At 48.6% G+C, this 27861-nt stretch overlaps 1 protein-coding gene across 1 annotated transcript; it reads left to right on the forward strand.

The window, feature by feature from the left end:
• The first annotated feature begins 7838 nt into the window (after positions 1-7838).
• LOC149341900 (uncharacterized) lies at positions 7839-27566 on the forward strand. Its single transcript, XM_089542034.1, has 7 exons — positions 7839-7991; positions 11666-11746; positions 13901-14116; positions 16894-17236; positions 20398-20662; positions 23280-23606; positions 26742-27566. Exons 1-7 carry the CDS (start codon positions 7839-7841, stop codon positions 26971-26973), a joined length of 1617 nt encoding a protein of 538 aa, XP_089398160.1. The 3' UTR covers positions 26974-27566.
• Positions 27567-27861: the final 295 nt, after the last annotated feature.

Raw genomic sequence — 27861 nt, forward strand, 5'->3', positions numbered from 1 at the left:
GTCCTTATGAAGAGTAAAGGGAAGGCAGAGGGGTACAGCCTTTGTCAAAAGTTGTCAGAAGCCCAGGGGGTTTGGATTTCTAGCGCTCCAAATTTCCTGGACGTGAGAAGATTTCTGGTACTGTCTCCTGCAATAGGCATGACTTCCATGAATGCTCCTGGAGTCCCAACATAAAGCCTGGAAGTGAACCCCCTGGGCTCTAAGCTTTTTACAAAGACTGTACATCCTATAGGAGTCGTAATAAGGGTGAAATTACTCATTGACATCCACCCGAGCGCAGCCATACGGCTACAAAGGAAAGCTGTACAGCTTTCTCAGAAACTTCGTAGTTAAAGAAAAATTCGTCCTGGTCCGGGGTTCGACCCCGGGACCACCGCTTCACCGGAGCCGTCGCTCTACCAATTGAGCTAACCGGGACGGCAAGCTTATGGTAGGGCGAGAGCGAATTGATCAATAACTCGAAGTGGGAACTGTGTTGGTCAAATTGTGTTGGTCCCCTAAACATTTGACCAATCCTATAGGAGTCCCTGCCTCTGTCACTTTTTGTTGTTACTTGCCCCCTATAGAAATGGCCCTTGACGAGGTATCGGCCTGGGTTCGTTGCAGTCCCAAAAAGAAATAGACTTCTTACCGACAGACAAGTCAGTAGTGCGATCCCAGGGGAGATTGCTGAAGAATCCGCAAAAGCTTGCAATAAATATCGAAAGCAGGTGGAAAGTATAACGAATTGGAATTGAGAGAGACGTGCCACAATTTCAAACTGAATTTTAAGTTAAAAAAGGAATCTTCAGCTTTAATAATAAAAGGTGCTGAAATGCTCGCTAACCACCGCCAATTTATTTATTTATTTACTAGCTTACTTATAATTTATTCATTTACTTATTCATTTATTTTTTTTGCACCAAGAGAATGTTGCGTCCAGGAGAATGACAAGTCTGGGAGATGTTTTTCTTTGTTGTTTTCTGCTTTGCGTCACGAAAGTCTCAACACACGAACTGAGTGGAGTAGTACGGGATGTCTCGAGACACTTGCGCATGCTCTAATCGAGAATAAGCAGTACTTCCAGCTACAGGGATATATTAGATAAAATTCTAGATTAAAGGGAACAAAGTTGGCGTGTAATAATAGCCATCTCACGTATTTTTATCTGGAGGTCCTTGATCCTTAGTTTAGATCTGATTCTCAGAAAAAAGTAACTTTTTTGAAGTTTGGAATTTACTTTCTATAAAGTACTCTATTTAATAACTTTAATTAATTTTTAGCATAAGCTACAGAAACAAACAAAAACATAAAAAATGATTCTGGCTGAACCGTTAACGATGATTATGCAAGAAGTTTATTAAAATGCCACATTTCTTGCTTTTTACCAAATCAAGAAAACGCGAAAAACTCTTGCATGGCTTCATTAATGAAGTCAGATGAAAGACCAAAGCAAGTGAAATATTCTAAAATAACTTTTGTCATTCTAACCTCTTTCGCATTTGATCTTAAAGAAAAACTGTTACTCCAACCAACTTTTACTTCTTCGCGGAAACATCAAACAGCTCTCACGCGAGCAAAAGTCTTTTTGGAGAAAATTACTTCACTGAAACTCAATTCATGCCATCGCCAACTAGCCAAACTTTTTCCAGAAAAATCGGCGGTGATCGCTTTTGCGGTATGGGACATTTCGCGTGGATGATCCTTTAGTGTGATCACCGTGACGCACGTCTTCTGCAACGTGACGAAGGGCCTGTCCCGTCTACATCTTTATTTTATGATTTATTAATACTGCAAGCCTTCACAGGCTCATACAGGAGTGGGTATAAAATCACAACTGTACAGACAATTTGCAATACATCCTAGAGAAAACAAAAACAGAATAACAAGGAACACTGAGCATCATGCAGCTATTTCGGAAAAGACCTACGAGTACATGTACATGAAACAAACTCCACGAATTGGCGCTTTGCAGTCACACAATCATAAATGCGGCTGCTCAGAGTCTGCTGGCCAAAAAATATGTCCACCTTTGCAGCAAATTCCTCTGCCCATATCGAAGTTACATTATCACGTGGCAGTCTATTGCACAATTTTATGATGGACGGAATTCTATGACGATAGTTTTACGGCGGATGATAAGTGACCTGATTGCCTTGTCCTGGTTTGTTCTGGCTGAGTGCTTGTGTGGTGATCTTATGTATTCGTATTTGTTGATATTAATGCGGTCATATAGAGAAGGTAAATGAATATTAAAGAAGTAACGTGTCTTCAAAGTTTGGATGCCTGCTCTGTTGCGTAGTGTGGTTGTGCAGACGTGCCGCGAATACTGTGAAAAAACGAACTGAAGGGCTTTGTTTTGAAATTGATTGGTAAGGTAAGCTGGGCGTTGATTACCGATAATTGTACAAGGGACTTATAAATTCCTAGCTTTAATTTAGCTGTCTCCCATGCAAATTTTCTTTAGAGAAATCCAAGCTTTCTGTATGCTTTGGTGCACGTTTCATAGATGTGAACATCCCATATCAATGTACTTGTGATGGTAATCCCTAAATATTTAACTGCGTCGTCTTCTGCTACCTGTACTCCCTTTAGATAATAAGCAAACTATAGGGGCACCAGTTTTCTAGTTATGGTCACAGATGTTTTTTTACATCTTTATTTCCATTCCCCTTTCCTGGCACCACCTGGAAATGTCAGTCAAGGAACAATTGAGACGTAGTACCTGGCCGATAATTGTGCGCACTGTGGTGTAGATGACGCAGTCATCTGCAAACAGCCTTACCATTATATTAGGTTCAACATGAGAGGGAATTTCATTCACAAATATTAAGAACAGAATAGGGCCCCGCACAGACCGCGGCGGAACACCGGAGTACACATCTACACCTTCAGATTCACATTCACTTATTTTAACGCATTGCCTGCGGTTTGAAAGACACGCGGCTACCCAGTCTATTACGCTAGTGTCGATACCAATAGGCTTCAGCCTGTTAATTAATTTCGGATGGGACACCCTGTCAAAGGCTTTGGAGAAGTCTATGAACATTGCGTCAGCTTGAAGTCTGAAGCCAATTAGTGCTGCAAAATCATGCGTTGTTTCCAGAAGTTGAGTATACCGTAGTTACCTTTGCGAAATCCTTGTTGTTTGGAGTAAAGACGATTGTCATCTTCTAAGTAGGCGGTAACTGCCTTGCAGATTATATGCTCCATCATTTTACAAATGCAACCAGTAAGCGAAATTTGCCTGTAATTGCTTGCGAGTAATTGGTTACCTCCTTTGTGAATAGCAAGAACCTTTGCACGGTCCTTCTGTGTCGTCTGTGACTTTTTCGCGCTACATTTTCACAAGACGAGGGTTTTTTGTATAAAAAAATAGCTTATGAGCGTTTTTCCGCGAGGTGGTTCCCTTGAAAAGGTTACAATAGGCCACGCGGGGAGTAAAAATAGCATTGTAAACTAGCCATATGGTTTTTGTTGGGAGTACACCTGTCTAAATGTGCAAGTATCCCACAAGCGTAGGCCAGACATTTTATGACATATCTATATGCATGTCCGATATCAAATTTTCGTTAAAGATGACACCCAGCGTTTTCACTTCTTTTGTAATTTGTATCCTCTAAGATCCCAAGTACAGGTTAAGAAAGCGTTTAGTAGAATTTTTTGGTGGTGCAAACGCGGCTGCGTTTTATTTCTTATGGTTTACATTAAAGAATCACTCGTGCTCCATTCCGACACCTTGTTTAGAGTAATATTTCCTAAATTCCATATCGTTAATGTTACATCATTAATGTTGAAGAGTGCCAGCCCAAGGACACTACACGTGGCGCACCTCATGTTGTGCGTCGTAACGTGGACCACTGTTCACTGATGGAAACGCATTGTCTTCTGTGCTCTAAAAATGATCCTAAAAGTGTAAGGAAAATGCCGAAAAAAACTGTAGTGCTCCAATTTTGTTTCACTTCACTTCATTACCTTAAAGACCCCACTTTGGGGGTAGTACATGTGGGTTTAACGCCCCAAAGCGACTCAGGCTATGAGGGACATCGTAGAGAAGGCCTCCGGAAATTTCGACCACCTGGGGTTCTTTAACGTGCATTGACATCGCACAGTACAAGTGCCTCTAGAAGTTCGCCTCCATCGAAATGCGACCAGCGCGGCCAGGTTCGAACCCGCGTCTTTCGGTTTCAGCAGCCGAGCGCCATTACCACTACCGCGGCGACATAGTGCTCTAATTTGGCGAACAGACTGTTTTTATTAATTCTGTCTAAAAGCTTTTGAAGATACAGTATATACACCTGACGCTAATTTTGTCTTAGAATTCGTTGATGATGAACTCTTCTTGGGTTAGAACAGCGAACTCTGCGTACATGCCTTGACGAAAGTCTTACTGATGTTCTTACAATGCATCGTTTATTGTAAAATGACGTATTTCACATATTATTTTTCGATTTCTTTGTAACATATTTTGAAATAGCTGGTAACACTGATACGGGGGGGGGGGGGGGGGGGGGTGCAATTTTGAACACAGTTTTTGCTCCCCAGTTTATTTACAAACAGGGGCAAAGCTCTAACAATGGTTTTCTTTAAATCAGTACGAAATACGTTTCTATGGAAGCCTTTGCATGCTTCCTCCACTTCCTCCAATGCTTTTGCTTGTGTGCAGAGGCTGACACCTTTATTGGTTCTGTATTATTCCACTGTCAAACACGTAGGGTACTAAACGGCAAATTCTGAAATTAAATCAGAATTTCGTTACACATACTAACGATGTCTTTTAGCACAGTAACATTAAACTTTTTATTCATTTGAGCTTTGATCAGTTCATGACCAACCCCTAGGAACACTGCTTCTTGTTGCGCGTTTTTCTTTGTATTAATTTCATGCGTTTTCGCCTGATATACAACCGCTACGCCTTCTTATTTAGCTTGATGATAATTATATGCATTACTTATCCGACTATGTAACCGTTCAGTTGTATTTGTTCATGTTGTCAACTGCCATCAAAAAGCGGAGGAGCCGGTTTTTAATGTTCTTCTCGACGCCTGGGGAGTCAGGACATTCATAGATTATATGACTTTACATTTATCATCAGGCCTGTCTTCTATTCGCGTGATGAACAACCAGACTGGATTTGGGAAATTCCCAGCTTGCTGTATTCATACCTTCCGTGACGTCACACTGAACTTCCCTGCGCTCCTCCGTTGCTTTGAGGAAAAGCACAAAATTCAATCACCGATCACGTCACTATTTTAAATAAGAGTGCAAAACACTTGGCGTGCTCTACCTACAACGTATACAGATTTAAATCGTTGAATATCGCGAAGTTCTCAAAAAGCGGTGCAGTTGCCCTTTAAGCATCTTTTTCACAGCTGCTCCTTTCCTTGTAATAAAAGAGAAACACACTCATTATGCTTATATTATCAAGATTTCAAATAGCCACTTTAGCCCACGTAATTTACATGCTAGAATTCATATAGTCAGGGATATAAATAAGTGAATTTACATGTTTATGTATTCCAAGGTATCGACGCATCATCACTGCGTGCAATACCCTGCCTCTGCGACCACGTTAAGGACTGGAAGGTGAAGAAGAGGAAGAGGCAGTGCTCCGCTCGCCGTCCCTCCTCAGTGCAGCGCTGGCCCACGTCTCGGCTTCTCGGCTGGCGGGCCGGAACAGTTGCCCCTGCGCAGGCAGCTCTGCAGTGGCCGCACCACAGCGGCAGACCAGAGGCCGAGCCCAGGACGACTGCGCACCCGCGAAGTAAGTGCCGGTTCACTTAAGCGTGTACGCCTCCTTGAAGCCAATGTCATCCTACACCACGGAGCACTGCCACAGTGGCAGACATTTTGTTGTCTGGGGAGCACTGGGAAAAGCCGTCGGCGTGTCTAAAGTGTCTAAAGTAGCCGCCACCTGCTGCGGCCTGCACAGATGAAGCTATGCGCTGGACAAGAAGTGGCACCACGAGCGTGCTCTATTGAAACCGGGTGGTTGCGGGTACCAGTGACAGCCGTTGAACGCCCATTTTTTGGGTTTTGCGTCATCGTCGTCGCAGTAGTAGTAGTAGTAGTAGTATTGGTAGTGGAAGTAGTAGTAGTAGTAGTTAGTAGTAGTGGTTGCCATGGGAACCACCCTTAGGGTAGTTATCGTGGAAGGAGGAGGAGGGTATGGATGAGACTGTAGGAAAGGTTAACCAAAAGGTATTTATCGTGGAAGGAGGAGGAGGGTACGGCGTAAGGTGCAGGTGGCAGGTGGTTGCCATCCGGAGAGTAGTTACCCCGAAAGAGAGGATGATTACCGCGGAAGGAGAAGGGTGAGACGAGAGCGTAGCAATGCGTAACCGGAGGATGGTGACCGTGGAAGGAGGAGGAAGAGCATGGCGAGAAGGGAGGAATGTAGCACGGCCCATCTGCAGCAGCTACGGCGAAACGCGCCGCCCGAGGAGAGCTAGTCGACAACCGAGTACGGGCGGAAAACTACACAAAGCTTAAAAACTATGCAGACATCAAGTCGCTCTCGTATTATCTGTCTCAACACATCGTAAAATATAAATACCTTCGCAGCTTTCGCTCACCCTCACGTTACACAGTGGTAACCGTCCAGTCAGTTTTTGAAGCGAGAGCTTCACTACGCCATGTAAAGCCAAGGTCGCGGACAGCAGGACTATTACCTGGAAAAAAGAAAAAGAAGTAAAACCTCTCAGGGAGGCGTGCTCCGTTGAGCAAGAATGGAAGACAACAGAAAATGTATAAGGTAAGCGAGGAGGAGGGGGTAGTCACAATTGGCACGCATGGTTTCCTTACACATGGTTTCCTTACTTACAATTGTTGACGTCCGAACTCACGTGTCAGTCTCAGTTCCGTCACGGGGGATTTGTCGACACGTCATCGGCTACGTGGTCATGTGAATCGATGCACAATCACTCCATCCTCTCGCTTCCTTTTCTTTGACATTGGTGCCATGTGATAGGACACCATGCGTGTCAAATGTGACTCCCCCCTTGTCCTCGCTCACCTTATACATTCTGTGTTGTCTTCCATCCTTGCTTCACGGGGCACGCCTCCCTGAGACGTTTTACTTCTTTTTCTTTTTTTTAGAAGGTCATAGTCCTGCTGTTCGTGACCTTGGCTTTACATGGCGTAGTGAAGCTTCCCCTTAAAAAAAAAAAAAAAAAGACATCACACCTTTAACGGTACCTGTCGTCCTCCTCCTGCTGGGTTTTGGCGCTGTTTTAGACGACACAGTGCATTTCGCGACGACACAGAGAGTTTCTAAAGCGTATCTCGTTGGAGAAAAAACGTCGCCACGTGAAACGGTCGCTGCGCACGTACACCCCACTTCTCTACTAACGCTTGAGAAAAACTTGTCGGGTTGCTGCGCGCAAAAGTTTGAAGTTTGAAAGTCTGCGCTTGTGCCTGTAGTAAGTGTTCCAACTATCCGACCTCGTCCCTTTCGTGCAGCAGACATTTACCAATACGTAGCTTTAAAATCGACAGTCTTTGTAATTCCTTTTCCTTAGGCTACATAGAAAGACCTGTTTGCTCTGTTATCACGCGATATGAGCGCTGCTTTCCATTCTTTTCCTCTTCGCATCGTTTTCAACTCGCTGCCAGCAGCTCAGCAGCGCACAGTTTCTGCAGAGGACAGCGCGGAGGCGCCAGCGGCGCTGTTAAACGCCCTGTATTCTCGTTTCCTTCGCGCTATCGTACGACTTTGCAAACATCCGCGCCTTCTTTTCACCGGCCGTTGTGTAGCCACTGGGACTGGGACGAAGTCGCGTGCAGCTCTTAAATGAGCCCTGTCGTCGTATCCATGCAGTTTGGCCAGCGTTGTCCCCGGCAGAACTGCGCACCCGAGCATGGGCATGACGAAGAGCAGCCCATGGCCTACGCTCGCAGGGTGCTGCTGCGTACTCCTGCTGATGGCGCTGCTCGCCTCGCCCGCGGAGTCGGCAGGCAGCGGGCGACGGCCGTACCTGCTCGTGCAGCATCAGGTCTACGAGGAGCACCAGGTGGCGTGCCCCGAGCTGCGCATGCGAAGCACTGAAACTAGCTCGCGTGAGACATTTGGGCACGCAGTTACTCATTTCCTCCACGGTGTGCACACACAGCCTCAAACGCGATAACCTCTTAGTGCGAGAGGAAACTGCGAGTCCCTTTGAAGTTAGTCGCCGAAGGAGTGACTGTTGCTCGTTGATGGTCTAATGGTTATGACAGCGCAACTTGATCACATTGTACTAGTCAATGTAGCGCTTTTAGTGATTTATGCATTAGAGTGCAGTCTAATCTAAGTGGGTAAACTTGGACTACCTGCGCTGCTTAGGCCCCGCGACGAATGGTTGGTGCGAGGGAGAACTAACTGATACCGACTTCCCTTTGCAGTTAGTCTCTAAGGGATAATCGTGCGTTTTTATGATTGTAGGGGGTGACAAATGGTTGTTACAAAGTCTCCAAAGAAATAACTACAGTAACAATTTTAATTAATTTCAGCTTGCCGCCGTGTACTCACTGGTGATAGAATGGGTACAAGCTTTCCCCTTCCTGGTGCTCTTTAGGGCGAAATGCTTGGGAAATGGGTCTTCGACCCCACCTTGAGTAGAAGAAACAACCGAGTGCCATGGTGCTCTTTGGCCACAGATGCCCTTGTGCCATAAGCATTCATCATCATCAGAGTGTCCATTGCTCTGCGCCTCATATTCAGGCATGCGGTCGCCGTGCTAGTGAAACGCAGCCGCAGTGGCACGCATGATCCGCTTACCTCAACCGGCAGAAGCGAAGTGAGGCACAGGACGTCCGGGACACCAAGCGTAAACCACCCGTGGCTTTTGGGAGAATCGAGTCAATCTCCAAACAAAGCAGACTTCTTCCGTCGATTGTTTCCTCGATTCAGTTCTGGATTAGGTGAGGAGCACTCGGCAGCTACGCGGGTCCCTCGATGAAAGCCGACTGTTTCGCACGCTTTTCCGGCGCTCTCGTTATTTGAGAGCAGCAGAAGGCAGCAGAAACTGCCGCAAGGGACGGCACCCATACTTATGGGCGCCGAATGTTCACAGAACCTTCATTTGCTGCCGCCGCCCACAGCAAACACAAGCTCTAGCAGCATAGCGATGGTTCATACAAAAGATGACACACTGTTAGTGCAGCTGTGAATAGTCTGCATACAGCGTGAAGAGTCCAAGATCAAGGTTTTCTGACCACAGCGTTTATGTCCTGCCCTCTTCTGGGCATGAGATATACCGCTGCCGTGGACGCGCTACGAACCTGGATCAGCTTTATGCATGGGCATGTTACTGAATGACGCAACGTAGGGCTTCTCACACGGATAGGCAAAAGCCTCGTTCTTTACACGAGGTTTCCAAGGTAACATGCGTAACATGTGCAGTCAGGTAGAAATGAAACGCGAGCACGCATATGCCGTACTTCTGTACTTTGCGGCGAGACATTGGTTTAAAACCGGTTTATCAATGTGTACTTCGGTAGAATCTTTGCCAAACATGAAGCCGGATAGTTGCATATGGCAACGGAAACTGCACAAGTAAATTATTTTATTTTGCTTACAGGTGCTGTTCGCGTTTCATTCCGGCCTGACTGTACATTCTGAGTTAACCTTCTTTAGAGTGCTCGACCGGCGCGTCGTCCTGAAAACTGACGCCGCGCCACAGCTGCTCGACTCTATAGGCAACGCTAGCGGAAGGAAAGACGCACAAGCTTAGAATCCAAGTGGGCACTTTACCCTCAAAACCATGCGCTGCCGGCTCATATGAGCTTTTACCATCTGGTGCGCACGGCTCGAGCGCTCTACACAAGGGTGGCGCAGTCTGTATGCAAGTGGGTTGGCAGCTGCAGCTTCTTCTGTAGCACTGCGTGATCGGTGGTTGCAGAAACTTGTTTGACAAGTCTCCACACATCGTCGACAGAAGGCGCCAGGAAGGAATCAGCGCTTAGTTTGATTCAATACCCAGTAGCGCTAAAGAGCGCGGATCTCTCTTTACAAGTTCAAAGGCACGTGTGGAACGTTCGACGTTTCGTGGGTGTGCTTGTCGCGTGCCGGTCAGAGACGATTTAACGCAGTTAGCCGGCCAACTTGCGAAACGATCGAAGCCCCTAACTTTTTTGAGGCCGAAATATTAAATTTCACAGATTGAGAATAAAGAACCCACGAAATTCCGCGGGAGACATCAAATAATGTTTCATGATGCATCTCGCATTATATTCAGAACCATGTAAAGAATATTATATGAATTATTTTTTAAACCCGTAGCTTTTCAATGTCGTTAAAGCGAACTTCTCCACTAGGCTGAAAAGCTGCAAGAAAAAGTCAGCTTTTTTTTTTCGTGGCCTCGGGGCAAAGCGCGCGGCGTGCAAGTGCAGAGGAGGAGGTGACTACACATATGGAAAAAAAAAAAAAAAAGGCGGCGCGGCTAGTTGAGAAGTAGCTGCAACGCACGGGAGGCTTGTGCGCCGATTTCTCTCCGCGGACTCTCCGCTATGGAGGACGAATCAACAGGCGGCCTGCTTCCTTTAGGAGAGCGCGGTGGGGAGCGCGGCGTTAACTCCTGGGAGAAGCGCCTTGATTTGATTGGGACTGCCGAGGTGCGGCGGACGCGGTGGCACGTATTGCGGCGCAGGTGGCGCACCAAAAAGTTCACGAAGCATAGTCTGCCCTGCGCCCACTGCGGGGCTGCGGCAGTTGCACAAGGCGGGGAATAAGAAAGCCACACTCAGGAGCCGCGCAGTGTGGTGCAGTGAGAGCGGCCAGGTGCCAGTTTCAGCGTAGATGGCGCTGACTTGTGCATCATGCCGTCCTTGGAAGACGCGAGAGCTTCGAACATATGCAAGCATAGTTTGGGGGAACTGGTCCTTTGTGTGGAGGCCCCTCCCTGCAGCGTGCAGTTGCGTTCATTTGCTTGCGCAGATTTGTTGCCACGAAAGTCGGTCGTCTATCTCGGCGCCAAGACACTTAACTGACTCGCGCCACGGAAGCCGCGCGACGTATTTGCGTAACACGGGACGGAAGGCATTGCAAGAGTTGATCAGAAGCAAAGAAGGGCAGCTGGAGACACCGGGTGGTGACAGCGGCTGCTGCTGAGTGCATTGAGGCTGTGTGCATTCAAGTATCGGAGGCTTGGCTGCGCTCCACTGTGCCGCGCGCAGCTGATGTGTTGCAGCTTAAAAACGTCGCCGTATCGTGCTGTAGTGTGCCGTCTAAGTTGCTCTGGCTGGCTCTCGTCGATGGCTTTCCTGAACAGTTGGAGATATATTGCACCGTGAACGTACTAGTATTTATTTTAAAATTCCCCCGAGTTCTGTTATTCACCCCTAGAGTTATGTTCATGCAGATAAGGCAAAACTGCAAACAAAGTCATTTTCTCATCGTACGGTCGTTCCCAGTGACGCCCATAACAAGAATAGCGCCAAAAAGAGAATGCGACTGCTAGCACGCAATTCCGCGAAAAATGCGTGTATCAGCGATTTTTCATGCAATCGCGGGTAACCACGGGCCTTCGCAACGATTCCCGCGAAGATTGCTTGCGTTGATGGTGCTATAAATGTGCAGGCCTTAAAGTGGCCTGTTGGCAATTGCTCCGCCTGAGTCACTGACTGGAGTGATTGCGACTGTGGAGAGAGGCCGACAGTAAAACGTTAGCAGCGTGTCCGCAGTGCGTGCTCTCTCTCTCTTTCCCAGGAGGTGCTCGCCAAGGACCCTTCGAAGCACATCGCGAGCGAGGAGCGCAAGGACGACGACGAGCTCTTCGACTTCGTCAAGGTGCAGGGACAAAAAAGGGGAATAATAACGCCAGTACCAAATGGGGAGTAAGCCGTCCTCTAGAGCACTCTTTTTTCGGGGCTGCCCAAGATCTATGAAAGTACGGAATACTTGCGGTTGGCAACATGCGATGTTCTAGCAAGATTTTAACCGAGGTTTCAACCTCAGCTCAAAACCCTGGGTTCCGCGTTTAAAAGCCTCCTACTGCTAGCTGCATAAAGTTACTGCACTTTGCGGTGGGAATATACCTCCGTTGCCAAGCGTAAGCATTCCGCTTGTTTAGTGATTGAGATCTACTCCGGAACTTGAGCAGCATACCCAGAACAGAGTGCGCTAGAGGACATGCCTTTTTCACTCCCACTTAGGCGTATCCGTGCCACAAGTGCAGTATAACGCCCACGCTCGTTGTTTCGCACTACGCCGAAGTTACCCACGGAAGCTATAGGAGTCACTCGGGCGACAAGGATGTCGACTCCGCCTAGCTTCAAACGGGAAAAGGTGCATTTAGCGGGACATGTGAGAGCACAGATTATTTATTTCCATCCCTCGCCAATGCGTCTCTGCTCACTTAGCGTCTTGAACAAAGCCCTTCGTTCGCTACGCCAGCCACCCATGAAAAGACACCGCCAGCGCCGCAGCACACTGAAAAGATGCACATATTTTTTGCATATAATCCAGTTCTCACATAGCGCTGTATTCACTTTAAGAAACATGTGCCCCATTTGAAAGCACTTTCTTTAGAAGGTCTCTTCGCTGAAGACCATATTTCTTATCATTTTTTTTTTCACATATCACGGAGTCATTCAGTACTGGAGACTACAATGTGAGGGACAAAGAGAGACGAGGTCGAAAGAAGACTACAAAAGAGACGCATTAAAAGAATGGCGAAGGCATAATATACCCACGGGATCAGAGGAAATTCTTTGTCAATGGACACTGAGAAGACAACAGAACGATGAAATACTTGCGCATTTGTTTTTAGTTAGTCCTGGCCTACTTTGTTGTAGTAAAAAACAAAAAAAAACAGATAGTGGCTTTTGTTTTGGCATAAACCTATTACTGGTTTCGAACAGAGATTACAAGATTTCCTGTTGAACCTTTCGAGACATGCTCTTCCCCTTCGATCCCTCCCTAACTGCCGAGAACAAAGAAGGAAAAAAAAAACACGTTCTGCACGCTTTTGCTAAAAAAAAAAAAAAACAGAACAGCGTTCATATGGCCGTCAATTTCATTTCAATTGCAATTTATCGCTACTTCGCAGTGGTTGCCCTGAAAGTTCAAGCCACATATGGAGGCGGCCCACTTACAGAAGGATCGCCGCGGACACTGCCGAAGCGATAATGGCTTCGTTAATTAATTGTCATCATTGTTTTCTTGGGCAACACCCGGTGAAGTTTGCACGTCAGCTCGTGATTCAAGGTAGTATTAGAAGGCCGAGATACAGTGACGCTCGCGATACAAGTAGCGACGACTTCTCGTGATCGAATCGAGCCTGCTGAGCTGGGGACCGCGCTGCTGCTGCTGCTGCTGGTCCATCTCGACCCCAAGCTTACCCTTTCAGGTTGTTTCTTTTCACTTGGTGAAAGAGACGTAAGACGTCCGCACATAACTTCAAAGGTTTCAATTTTTCTCACATCTCTTGAGCAGTGGTGGCAAATTCATTCCTTTGCGCAAAGCTAATCGTACGACTGAGCAGTCAGCTGAAAAACAAATGCACTAAGCGCCATAACGTGGCCGTGGCAGCCCATGACCGCCTTCCATGTGTTGCCCCGTTGCAAGCTGGGGTCATGGCGATAAACCACGAATGAATGAATGAATGAATGAATGAATGAATGAATGAATGAATGAATCAATCAATCAATCAATCAATCAATCAATCAATCAATCAATCAATCAATCAATCAATCAATCAATCAATCAATCGGTCGATCTGTAAGTCGGTCGGTCGGTCAGTCAGTCTATCGATTTACATTGCAATGCAATGGCCGCAATTCTTGTCAGAATTTACCACATGGAATGTGTTGCCACTGCATTCATGAAATTAAACGAAAAAAAAAGAAGAATGAATGTGTGGTCAGCAGCTTCCTCCCCTTTTGTTGCCGACCCACAGAGACAGTTGAGAGGACGGCATAGCGGGAATAATCGCTTTCGCAGGACTACCTCTTCAAGCGCGGCGGCGCGGCCAAGCTGCGCAGCCGCAGCAGCGACGGCAGGGCGCAGTTCATGGGCGTCAACACGGGCCCCAGGGGCAGCGGGGACGACAGCCACTCCGGCGGCCAGCGCTACAAGATGCACATCGTCAAGTTTCGCCTGGTCAACGGCACTCACCCTGCCGTCGCGGCGGCCCGCGGAACCAATGGCACTGGAGTGGTATGCTTTTGTCCAATGTTCATGCAGTGCCCCAAGCGTAGCCATACGGCTCCGTTGGTAGAGCAGGTTTGATCCCTGGACCAGGACGAATTTTTATTGCGAAAGTAATACTGCTCAATGTTTCCGCTCTTGGCCGTCGTCCCGGAGAATCCACCATTGACCTTTAGCGTGACCTATGTGTGACGTCATACCAGCTGTGGAAAAGCGGCGCCCAAACTCAGCTCGTCGCGATCGTCCCGGCGAATCCTCCACGCGCCGCTGCCGTGGGGGAGGCGCTCGCTCTACGTGACCAGCCAAAGCAGGCGCAGCCAGGGCCATTGCTTTCGCAACTTACCGGGCTTAACCAAACTAAGCCTCTGCGAATTTTTTCTCGACTACGAAATTTCTGAAAAGGCTGTCCTCTGTGGTTGTGTGGCTGCGCTTCGGTGGGTGTTAATGAGTTATTACAGCCTTGTTAGGGTCTCGCTTTTCCTTTTGATCCCCTTTGTCGAGGCAAACTTCGCGAGCCAACAACGTGACTCATGCGAGTGACGGAAGTATTAGCTCAAGAAAGGAGACAGGACGAGCACTCATCCTGTCCTTTTTCTTTTTACAATGCATCAGAGTATATTTTACAGAAAGAAATCCCGAAGCGGAATGCTGTAGCGGGACCTCTCGTGAGAAAGTAGGTGCGCTTAGTAAACAGTTGCTGTGCAGAGAATAAACATCAGTTACAGCGAAAGAACATACCATAACCGCCATAACAATTACTAAACGTCAATACAACAGCAACAAAAACATTTAAAAACGCAGCAATAATAACCCAGTAAGAAAATAACACATAACGATGTTCTTTGTTGGAGAAAAGAAAGAGATCTAGATCCAAAGGAAAGAACGTAACGACCGTTTGAATGAAGTAAGAGACTGTGAGCGTTTAACGGTGAAGGGTAACCTGTTCCAATGGTTGATTGCTGCAAATCAAACTGTCTGTTTACCGTTGTTAGTACGTAGTTTTGGAAGCATAAAGTTGGTGTGTAGAGAAAATCGCGTGATAGTGGAATAATTTAGCCTAGTTTTACCGATAATATAAAGCAAATGACTATTAAAGATGAACGGAAACGTAGTGATTCCCAAGTTAAATTTGATTATAAAATTAATCGGAATAGTATGCAGCTGATTGAAAAGTGGACTGGCATTAACATTATAATGACTATTCGTAATGAATCAAACTGCTTAATTTTGCAAGTGTTCTAGAGGAGATTGGTGAGCCTGATACGTAAGACCCCAGGAACTAATGCAGTAATTGAGATGACTGTGGATGAAGGCATAATGAAGAAAAATATTGTGAGCTCTACCCCGTGGAATGCACAAAGATCACTGGATTGAATTTTTTGAGAGTTAATGAAAACTGGAGTTACGTTATTTCGATCCTTGTTTTGCGAACTAAAACCATGTACTTACTTTTGAAAGGATTAATTATCAGTTTATTGTTTTGGCACAATACTTTAGAATTAACGAAGTCTTGGTTCAGTTGACCGGTTAATGCTTTGATCCTATTATAAGAGGTAAACAGAGTCGTGTCATCCGCGTACAAAAGACACTGTGGTGACTGTGAAAGACATGATGGCAAATCATTAATGTACATTAAAAATTAAAGAGGTCCGAGTATGGACACTACTCACTGGTGACATGGACGCTACTTGCTCTGGTTCATTAAATACACTCTTAACAAAAAGAAGTAAAAAGGGAGTAAGGTTGGCATCTAGCGAGAAATCCCTTTTGTGCGATAATAAATCAAATTTGTTTAAGTAGTTAGAGAAACGCTGTACAACTAGTTTTTCTACCACTTAATTGAATAAATGGATGATGGATATGGGCCTGTAGTTAGTTTTAAGGGTTTGTCTCCTTTCTTTAAATAGGGGGATGATTTTATTGTTTTAATTCCTGGGCAAACACGCCACTCATGAAAGTTACACTTACAATGTGAGCAGATATGGGTGATGACTGCAGTAACTTCAGTGATATGATGCATATGGACGTTTTCTAAGCCGCAAGTTGTAGGCTTTAGATTCAGAATAGTTGCGCGCGCTTCATACGATGAGGTGGGCGAAATGAAAAACGAATGTGGAACGTGACGACAGCTATGAAAATGTGTCGACGCAGTTACCTCAGATGGATCGAAAAAAAAAATTTACTGAATGCATGAGGAATACTATCAGGGTCAGTAAATGTTCTACCGGAATTGCATATTTCAGTGAGTGTTTTTGGATGCTTTATTGAGAAATGAATATAAAACATGCCACTGTTTTGTTGTTCATCGGCACGCCTCAAGTTAACCGGGCCAGAAGCACATGTTACGAGTATATGCATCCGGCACGAATGAATCGGTCGTCTCGACTACCCTCTGCCGTGCGAACACTACTGTCGGGAGTTATTCATTCCCTAAGACAGGCATCAACTGCGGAGCCCAGCCGGAGCTCGGTAGGCTCCGAATGACTAAGCGCACGACGCGACGAAAGGCAGCGGAGCTTTGGCCTCAGCATCTGAGAATGCCACGCTGGATGGGGTACGAAATGCACCGGGCGTAGTTTTTTCAGTGCCGCAAGAAAGATACGCACTAAGGCCTACTTTGTTTGGCGATTACCAAAAGTTGTGCATCGACAATTCGAAGGCGTTCCTTTGGGCAGCGCCGCGGTAGTCGACGCTCTTGAAAGAATTGAACGGCAGCCTGTAGTTTCCCGCCCGGCACTTGAGAGTTCCTCTCGGACTCCCCCTGCGCATTCCCCCGACCTACGCAGGCAAAGTACGCGTACAAGCAGGGCGACTACATGCCTCAGGAGGCGCAGCACAAGGAAAAGCACCACGGCGCTGACACTGACGACAAATCGACGCCACTCACGCGGCTCGGGGGCAGCAGCGGCAGCAGGTCGAGCGCCGTCTACAGGACGGCGCACCCTACGCACGTGAAGGCCACCAGTCGTGACCCACCGGCCAAGGCTCCGGGGGACATTTGTGAGCTGCCCGTGGTGACGACGACCAAGAGGACCACCACCACCACGAGGAAGACGACGACCACGACTCGCAAGCCGACGTCGACAACGACGCGGAGGACGACAACTTGCGCGCCGACCACGGTTAAAGGTGAGAACAATGTGCATTGTGCATGCCATCCTGCAGCGCCTATCGCTTGGAGGCACTGGCAGCTCTCAGTACACAGTTCGATGAGGAAACGGAAGAGCGAATGCCTTTGCAGATTAATCTGTAGTTGGTATGGGGCGTTAATTGACGAGTGACTACTTCAAGCGTTTGCCTATTCAATTAGAGTGAGCTGGGTGCATTAGGTCAGTACAGTTGAGGCTGCTGCCAGCTGCAGAACAGTGAAAACGTTTATATAGCATCTGCCTACTCGCTATGTTTGGTAAGCGTGCCATCAGTATACACTCACCAGAGGGGTGCCGACCGGATGCAGCACTGAGGGGGATGTAGCTGCAGCGCGGCTTCGGGAAAAAGGGGTGACTGAGGTGGCGACGCTGCGCTCTCTGCTCGGACCTTCCGCGCTTCGAATGGCGCAGGTGGCAATGAAACTGCGCTTGACTTTCACTTTCTCTCCATTACCGAAGAGAATATTTCTAAGCATATCGATACGTGCGTTTTTACACGCACAGACAATTTCCGTATTTCCTGTCAATTAATTCGCCATGTTATCCCAACAGGGTCATATGAAAACGTCATTGCTTATGCCAGCCTCACCGACGCTGTTCGCCTCTGAAGGACATCGCTGAACTCGAGTGTTTGGCGCATGTGTGCGCGTTGACTAATTCTGCCGTTAGCTGTTCGCTCAAAATTTATCAGTCATGGCCGACCACCATGATCTTTGCTAGCTTCCTTCGCTAAAAGAATCCAGCGGATGACTTGGCCATTGGGTTCGGCGCCTGCAAGACAATTCCTTCAGCGTCACGCACAAGTCCAGGCGTCTTCGCCACGACAGGAGTTTGTGACGTCACCCTGTGGTGCCGCCTGGCTTGATTGATACCGAGTTTGTGCCATTTTTTTTCTCGCGATTTCAGGTCTTCTCAACATCACCGACGAACAGCCCCACTGCCACTCATTTCAATGGTCATGAAGGCCCACAGACCCGAATGCCTCCCTTAGGAGCTTTGTATTGCCCCCACTCTGGAAGGCCTAAGTTGCTGCTTGAGGTGCTAAAGTGTCTCCGTTCCGCGGCCTCGAAGGAACTACATGGCCTGTCGACCACTGTCATGTCACGCACAAACGACTGGGTGCGCCTATGTTTCTCTGGGCCCCGTTTGTACCACACCACTCGATTCCCTACATAATGTGATCTGCGTCGGCGCAAGAAAAATACCTTTAGATCCTTTTGGGTAGTAGCAATATGAAGGGGAACACGGGAGCACGTGGGCGCCACACTTAGCGAAGCGCTGCCGCTTAGAGACGGTAAGAATTGGTTTGGTTCATGGAGGCTTAACGTCCCAAAGCGACTCAGGCTATGAGGGACGCCGTAGTGAAGGGCTCCGGAAATTTCGACCACCTGGGGTTCTTTAACGTGCACTGACATCGCACAGTACACGGGCCTCTAGAATTTCGCCTCCATCGAAATTCGACCGCCACGGCCAGGATCGAACCCGCGTCTTTCGGGCCAGCAGCCGAGCACCATAACCACTGAGCCACCGCGGCGGCGTTCGGTGAGGATCGGTAGCTAAGGATGGTATGCTGCTGTATCCACGCATGCGCCTGCCACACCCATTTCCGTCGGCAGTGCTTCAAGAAGCGCAGAGGCCACGCGCTCTCCCGTGTTTCCTTTCATATTGCTTCTAGCTGTACAGCTTAATGATTAAGTGGACTGTCCTGAGGCGACAAGGTACGATCCGGTACAATCATGCTATATCGAGTCCGTTACGCTCAAGTTGCTGCGCCGATGTTACATATTTTCATCTGCTAGACGGTACTGTTCACTATGCTGCTCCGCGACAATTACCGAACGGGACCGCTACTTTCTTTCAAATGTCGTCGATGATGTCCTCCTACCGGCACAATCTGTCCACAGCGCCTCATCCCCAGAGCAATGGCCTTACTGAACACCTTAACCGAACACTGATTGGTATCACAGTGACTTGGACATTGCTGTACCTTATGTTATTCTACAGTTATTCTTAACATTACACCGCCAGATTTTCGCCGTTTTATGTTCACTTTGGCAGGTTTTGCCTTTAGGCCTTTGCACATAGCTGCCGCCTCAACCATACAGTACGCGCGAATTGTGATCGCGTAGCCGATTTGGTCAGCCAGCTTTCCAATGGACGCCTCTCCGCGTCACAAACCTATCAGAAGTCAGCTTACGACCACCGGCGTCGGGAAGTTTTTCCGTGTTCGCCCTTCCTGTGTTTCCACCTCGCATGTTCGGTCCCTTGTGCACGCCCTTACCGCGTGCTCCGTCTGCAGGCAGCCTACACGACCTGACACACACCTCGCGACTGATGTTGCTCGTTGTTCTCAGAATGTTCCGCGCAGCTGAGCCGCTTCCAACTTTGCACCGGGGCGGTGTTTTTGCATCCGGAGTGTTGTGTCTCAGCAGACAGAGGAAGACGATGAGCGGTTGTCGTGCTCGGCGCCGCATTCCCCTAGCTGTCTTGACCTGCAGATGTTTACTTTTTTCTGGATACATCTTCAGTACTTTCACTAAATAGGTTTCTCATGTGATGTTTCACTGAAGTGTCTCTCGTAGAGTACATAGCGAGCTCCACAGCGAATCAGATTCCCGGGATGTGGGGCCGTCCACTCAATGATGGCACTGAGACGTCATTACGCCGCTAGCAGAGTTGAACAGCTCTAGCAACATATGAGCCTAATGTGCGAAGATGATATTTCGTAGCACTGCTTATCAGGAATTCTTTTTTTTCCTTCACAGAGTTTCTTGCGTGGAGCCGGCCACGTATTTCGTCCAGATGGGAGAGGAGGCTAGCCACCCCTGAATACGCTTCTCACGTCCTTTAGCTTGGCACTCGTCTTTAGTAGGAAGGCCGTGACGGAAATATTTAGTATACAAGGTCACCTGCAGTGCGCTCATTCGAATATAGCCAAGTACGGAATCTGGGCCAGACTTGCGGTGTTGCAAGATGGACTCGGTGAAAGAACAATGGATGTTTTGGGGACGCGTGATGCGCAAGTTTGCTTCATGTCACCGTGTTCTGGTAATGTCAATGAGAAACCGGCTGAGCGCTTGTGTGTACTATTCCCATCATTGTTTATCACATTTACTAAATGCGCTCTGCGACTTAATGCAGTCATTGGCTGTGAACAAGCACTACCACCGTCGACGACAAGCTCTACTACGACGACGAAAAGAACGACTACGTCGACGACTCCCAAGCCGTACCTGCATGGCCACCCGTACGTGGTCATCAAGCTGCACGAGGTGCCGGGGACTCGCCGAGTGCCTGTCGAGCTCATCAATCTTGGCTCGCCACTACTGTCTCCTCTGAGAAAGCAACTCCTCAGCAACGGCACGGAGCGCGAGCGTAACGCCTCGCGCCACGTTTCGGATTATCGGTAAGGGGTCTGTGGAGCAAACTATGCGACAAACCAACAGAGATGGGTTAAGCTCAAGAAATTAGCAAAGTTTATTGCAATCAGACTAAAGCAGGTTTAGGGGTTATGCTTGCACTCCACATAAAGTTTAGTTTAGTAAAGAGTCGGACTGAAGGCCTGTTACTATGTGCATAACTGCTAATATTTTTGCTGTGCGACTACGAGAAAAATAAGTGTTTTCGTATTCTTTCAAACGGTATTTTTGACTCCAGGTAGCCCTTGTTATTCCGTTAAGCCAAAAGAGGGCCATAATGATAAGGAAGTTGACAGAAAGAGGAAGTTTTGCGGCAAGCAGGTGATCTAAATATCGGCGAAAACAGATACGGCTCTCATTGAAAAAAGTCTGGCATCGCTGTTGGACAAGTCGAGAAGACTACTCCCAGGAGAGCCAGGAGGGGGGCAGAGTGGGACCTCGGAGTGTAATCCCAAAAGCCCGAGCTATCATTACGCGGCTGAGTCCTTGCCGTGGGTCAGGCGAGTGACAATATATTCTGACACAGCGGCGCTTTGAACGAAGCCGATGTTGGCTGGCCGCAGAAGCGCGTTGGCGAAATCGGCGATTCCGGCCTTCGCAAAACATGGCGCATCGCACGGCCCGTTCCCATGGCAATACACTGCGTGCATATCCACAGCTTGCAGGGACGTCACGCCAGCGAGGTTGCTGCTACGGCGTCCATGTTTACAAACAGTTCGGCTGCCGCGCGCGCTTCGAGACAGGGGTAAACATAGGTGTTACGTGCTGGCGCCCGATCCTTTACGTTCTTTACGCCCGATGCCTTCTGTTCTGAATGTACACTCCTTTCGCAAGGGCTACAAATCTCAGCTGATCGTATTAGTGCACCTTCCGTGCGAGGAAGAGGTTCGGCAGTGAGAGAACTGAAGACAGAGAAGAGGTAGCATTACGAGTCCATTTATTTATTTTTGGTCTCAAGGGTCCCCAGGCAGGACATTACATGAGGGACCCACAGCTATTTGCGGCCCTCGATTGACAGCGCACAAGTCGCTATAATCGCTCATTTCCTTGGCTGGTTAGTACGTGAGAGCAATGCAGCTCGAGGAAGACAAAGCTCTACTTCTAAGCGCTTTTTGAGCGGGGTGAACTTATCTCGAAGCGTTAATAGAGTAAACGGTAGTTCTTTTTGTTTATGCTGAAACGCAGTTCCTAGAAACGTTGATTTCTGCCGTCGGCTGCGGCGGCGCTCAGTCGGGCTACCTCGAAACGGTACATCCTACGCACGGCTCGATCGGTGTCGCGTGGGCATGTTGCCTCAGCTGGCCACTTTTCGCAGTCTCATCGTGGTGCAAAATCTTGGTGCTGTACCCAAGGAGAAGCGACAGTCGGGATTTGCCTCCACGAGCTACTTGCGATTCTTGTTTCGCCATTATTACATAGTTGACATATATTACGAAGAAAAATAATATTGACAGTCGAAATTTCCGATTGGCCTGTTATGAAGTGCGCACCTCGACGGCTCTCGCTGTCCAAGTTTGCCCATTTAATGCGCGCCGCACGAAATCTGCGCATGCGCCTGGTGACGCCGATTCTCACCGGCTCTTGGCGGCAGCGCTTCGCGAAGCGCGACGGCCATGCGTTGCTGTGTTTCTCTAAGCATGGCAATATTGTACGTATTCGCAGCGTGCAGCGCAGTAATTTCTTTCCTTGCTTTTAAACAAACAAACAAACAAAATCTACGAGAGGTCGATGCACTGCAAGCTTCCCTTCAGTGTGTTGAGGGCGCGGCATTCAGACTAGGGCCAAGAATTCGCGACTACGCTCTGTAGCGTAATCGCTGACATTTTCTCTTTCTCTCTGGGCACGCGCTCATGGTTTTAAACTGAAATGAAGAAAATTCTTTAGACAGATTGCTTCCGGAGCTTTTGACAGAAAATTATTCAGTTGACGCCTAGCTAAAGAGTATGTTGCTTCTCCTTTTCGAGTGCATTTAGTAGTAGTAGTTTATTAATGAAAATAAAAAATAACGAAAAGATACTGTCTGCCGCGGCAGTTGCTAATATCTTCAGCGCGCGAGCTGCAGCCAGCGGAAATAAAGGGAGAGGATAGCAAAAAGAAGTAGAGAGAAGAGCGATAGCAAGAAAGGAACGGGAATGGGCTATACACTATTTACAAACATATAAAAAAATACCAGTCTTCTCTGCCTAGCCTCTTTCTCTACCAATCCTTTAATGTAATTTTGCGTACTCATAGTCTGAAAATTGACACTACTCTGGCTCCGTTTCAACCCCATGGCGTCTCGGATGTCTGTGGTGGCCTTGCTTACTGGAGGACATCTGCAAGGATACTGCAAGAACGAACACCGTTTGTGGCATCAAATTCTTGCCGCTATCGTTTCGTCCTCAACCTTATGGCGGGCGTATTCGGCATTCTTAGAGCTTTAGCGTCGAATCTCAAGAAATCGAGCCCGAAGCGTATTAAAAATTTGTTCGAATGATGCGGATCGTTCGAACTAAGGGCCCCCCCTTTATGCGCATGACGTCGACGGGATCACACCGAAGCGTCAGTTAAGGGATTTGGAATGAAAACGTGGTTCCGCCACACCCCTCACTTCCTCTTTTCCAGCTCGTGGCTGCGCGGGTCGTCGTCGGAAGCGGGCGACGGACAGCAGCGCAAGGTTGGCGAGAAGCAGCCCCGGTCTCGGCGCATCCCCGCGTACGAGGCCGAGACGGCTGCGCTGAAGCGGGAGGTCGCCGGAAACCTAATGCGTGTGCTGCGCACCATCCGGGAGCTGGACTCCGTGGCCAAGGGGCCGCAGGAGGAGGAAGAGAAGGAGGGACAGGAAGTGGTGCAAGAGCTGGAAGAGCGGGACCCCGTCAGCCTTGTCGTGCCTAACCCGGCACTGGATATCGACCGGCTACTCAGGGGTCGAGGAAATGCGAGAGGCTCCAAGTGAGTATTTCCTTAAGTTTTCATACAGCTTCAGTGTCAAGTTTTTGCTCAACTGTTGCTCATATGGCTTCGTGCGCGGTAACACAGTGGCTGGCATCTCACGATAAACTCAAGTCACGTGGTGGCAACTTGCGGAGGAGGTCTGGCCAGAAGAGCACCGTTCGGCAAGCGAAAACGCGTAGGGTTGAGTTGTATCAGACCGAAAAAAGTGAGCAGTGAAATAGATGCGTTACTAATCCTCATAATCCATGGAAAAACAAACAAAATGCTTCGCGGTAATCTCTGACTTTTTGGAACGCTATTTCACGTTCTGGACTTACCGTGATGGGCGGCGACAGCTGGTACGCGCTTTGGCAGCTTCGCGGAAACAGTGTGTGCAGGCTCCCTTGACGAGGCTCTCGCGGCGCCCGTCACGATCGGGAGCCGCTCTTCGTCTTCCTCTTCGTTGGCACCTACGCCACCTTCCCCGTGCTGAGCTGGAAGCGGGTCAGCTGCGTGGTACGCCCTGAGCCGATCAACGTCAGTCGCTTAGCAGGTGTCGGAAAACTGAGCGGGGCACATCGGTCCCCTGGCGGAGTACGCGCGAATGCACGGACTCGCCACATGTAGGAGGACGAGGTGTACCCCGGAGAGATGCCGGCAGTCGCAAACCGGCTTCTCTTGTGACGAGGATAGGCCGGCTCCCCTTGAAAGCATACTGCGTTGTTGAGGAGCCAACAGGCAGTATCGAGGTGCACAAAGGATAAAACGACCAAAAGACGAGAAGGGAAGGACTGTATTCGAACGTAACATGACGTATAGCAATTACCAAATCGCTATGGTTGGCTGAGCCTTTGTCAAAAGCTCAGAGGGTTTGCCTTTGAGCCCATGCTGTAAAGTAAAGCGCCCAAGCATGGGCGCTTTACTTTTGACAAAGATCGTACCTAGGAGAGCATACCGATCAAAGTTCGGTAGAGGCGAGGAATGATAGGCTGTGGTCAGTTTGTGTCGGTTGGAACACTAGCGGGGGATATCAGTGACGGCTTTTCGCAAAAACTATACGGCCTCGATCGGTAAATAATTGTCGAAGCGCAAGTTGTGGCTAATGGACCCGCTCTAGCGCACCTGGTACTAGAGGCAACAGTAATCCAATTATCACCTCAACGGGGCGTCTGAAAGGTAATCGAGGCCGCTGCGACATAACGGTTTGGGTGAATGTCAGTAGGCTCTAGGCCACCAGCAGGGGATGCGCACGGATTTCTCTACTTTCACACATCAGAGGCAACGCAGCCTCGTGCGGCGTGGCTCAAACCAGGCCTAAAGAAGCGGCTGCACGCCCAGTAGTACGTACGCGACACGCCAAGGTGGTCCTTCCAGACGGCCGAACGAAACCGCTGGAGCGGACACAGCGGCGATAGGGAGTGCTCTTACGCAAAGTACCTAAATGTTCTCATTTGCTGAGTTGAGGCCTTCAGCCAGCGGTTGCAATGACTCAGTGATGCACAGTAGTACTTAATGTCGCTGAGCCGCTCGTATAAAGTGATTACCTGTTCATATAGTTCCTGCAGTGGACGTATAGTCAGGCTGATGATGACGAGTCCTGCTGTTTTTTGGCTAGGACAATGTGCGCAGACGTGGGTGAGAACGTGAGTTTGGGACAATGCGTCGAAATGGTTGGGGGCAAGATGAGAAGCGTGATGACTTTGATGAGCAACAAAAGACTCCCGCTTGGGCGGGGCTTGAGTAAACGGAACATCTTTCTGAATACTCTTAGTGGACGGACTGTATATGACGACGAATGAATTAACTAAAATGCGAGAATGCAAAGAAAGGCCAACAAAGCTTTGGATATTCTTTGTTGACTGGGAAACAGCGAAGTCCGTGCCTGTGGGGATTTCACTGGGGCCCGGTTTACTTCTGAGGCGTCGCACAGATGAGCAATAATGGCGATCAGATTGGCACTCCGTGAAATTTAGCCGGAGACGCGCGTGATGGCAAGCGGCAAGAAGAGTCGTGAGAGGTGTGGAGGAAGCGGAGGCTCGAAGGCCACCTTGTCGCCGGGGCATCATCCGCATAAGAGTGTAAGGAGCATTGCAAAGCACCAACAGCGTCGGTTCAAACTGTTAGGGACGATAAGGTGTAACGAATGCTGTCATTTAACGGTCCATGCAACCTACAGCGATCTACCAGTAGCAGGAATGGAGATCGACAGGTAAAATCGCACCTGTTGTCGAGAATGTATCAAAATTTTTATTCATTTAATGTAATTGGAAAAAGAAACGCCGGTCAGCTCATTTAAACTAGATTTTCAGATCACATCGCAGGGGTTTTGTTAAGTTTGAAGAAAGCCCCCTTGATAGGATATAAGACTCCGTTTCTTTTTCTTTTTTTTTTTACTCACTAGGTCGGCGTGCCTGCAGTGCCCTCAGTGCTGCACCCGGTGTAGTCCGCCTCCCCCCCCCCCCCCCCTCCCCCAGTGACGTCACTTTATCCTCACTGCGTGACGTGACATTCATAATCTCCATCAGCCTATCTACGTCCCCTGCAGAGCAAAGCCCTTTCCTGTGCCACATGCGGCCATCTTATCCCAGCAAACTTCCCGGTCTCCTCCTCTGCCACACTTGCCTTCTCTTGGATTGGGTGTTGGCGTTAATCCAAACAGATCGAGACACGTGCGCCGAGACATCACTCAGTGCACATTTCTGCGTTTTACGGGCAGCATAGCATCGCATGTACACGAGCGATTAGCCCCAGCGGTCGCGCCATGAGCGAGCGGCCTGGATCATGTGTTTTAATCATGTTGCGTTCATTAAAGCAGCAGTCACTCAGACCACCTTGCACCAAATACAGGCTAAACTCAGCCATTTTTCCGCGCAGTACAACACGCTCAGTCTTTTAGTTTGCTTAAAATGCTCGCATATTTTTTAAATCTACACTCTAAACAGAAGAGAGCATAAAGAAGTAAGCCGTCCTCTAGAACACTCCCTTGATGAATGCGCTAGAGAACAGCTTACTCCCATGTAGGTGTATTCGTGTTTAGAGTGCGAAGCCCGTTCTATAAAGGACAGCAGGCAGGCATGCTGTTGTGTTCGTTCGCTGCCTGTGCACACTTCAGTATTTGGCCACGAAGCTCATCCCAACGTGGTCCGCACACAGGTCCGCGAAGGGAAGGACCACGCAGTACCCGGACGAGTTGCGAGAGAACCAAGCCGAGGAAGGCGACCTGCACCAGTTCAGCATCTTGCTTAAGAAGGCGCTCGACGAGCTCAACGTTCCTCCCGATGCTGCCACCAGCAGGATCGCTACCAGGACCACCCTCAGAACTACCTCCGAGAAGAAGAAGAAGACAACGACCAAGCCGCGCAAAGAATTCTTGGGCAGAAGATAATGCATCCGGCCGTGGGGACGCGCGTGCGGCGATCACAACTGCAGACAGAAATGGCGGAGCTTAGCGCGAGAACTGCGTGTACACCTTGCTCAGCGCGAACTTGGTGGAGGACGGCTCCACGTGTGCCAGTGACGTGTCTTCTAAGTGTTTCGCGACCAGTTATTTTACTCCAGCTGAATAGCGCAGCTCTCTCCCACTCACATTCCACGAAGAGCCGAGCTCATGTTAGCGCTGACCACTGTGCGAACAGAGTGTGTTGTTCAACTAGAGCTACTCGCACACACGCTCTGCGTTTTAGCCGTGCCCGCTGAGATACCCAGTTTCGAAGGCTGCTTTAATTGGCGAGTGCTACTAAGCTGACTTCAAGGGTTGACTCCTAAGTGTGATGTGTCTTTAAAACGTCAACTGCTGCGCCGTCTTCTGCAAAGAAAGAAAAATGGGAAGATGAGAAAAAGAAGATACGCTGAATGGAAAACTTGGGCTTCTAACAGATGGTGGTTATCTGATATTAGAAGTCATTCATACAAGCTGACGCCCCAAGCGGTCCCATTCCTATTGCTAGCGGGTCACGGCCTTGCGAGCTCATCCTAATCCTTCGCGTTCGTCGCTATGTGCTCTTCTTCGTTAGTGCAAGGAAGCTGGAACACAGTGTGTCCTGTAACGCTGCAGTGCAACAGTGTATGAGTGTGTGTGTATTTATCGCGCCTGTTGAAGTTGGTTAACGAGCTACTTGCTTCCTTAACGCAATTAAAAAAAAAACGCTTGGGAAGCGCCACGGAATAAATGTGTTCTGCGCGGTCATGCACGTAGGCGCCCACCTTAGCAATCACTTGGGCGCAGTCGTGTGGTTACAGAGCTACCCCACCCTGAGGCGGAGGAGGCGTCCCT

The sequence above is a fragment of the Amblyomma mixtum genome, chromosome 5 (genome assembly GCF_055824585.1).
Source record: "Amblyomma mixtum isolate Tamu chromosome 5, ASM5582458v1, whole genome shotgun sequence".
In the NCBI taxonomy this organism is placed as follows: Eukaryota; Metazoa; Arthropoda; class Arachnida; order Ixodida; family Ixodidae; genus Amblyomma; species Amblyomma mixtum.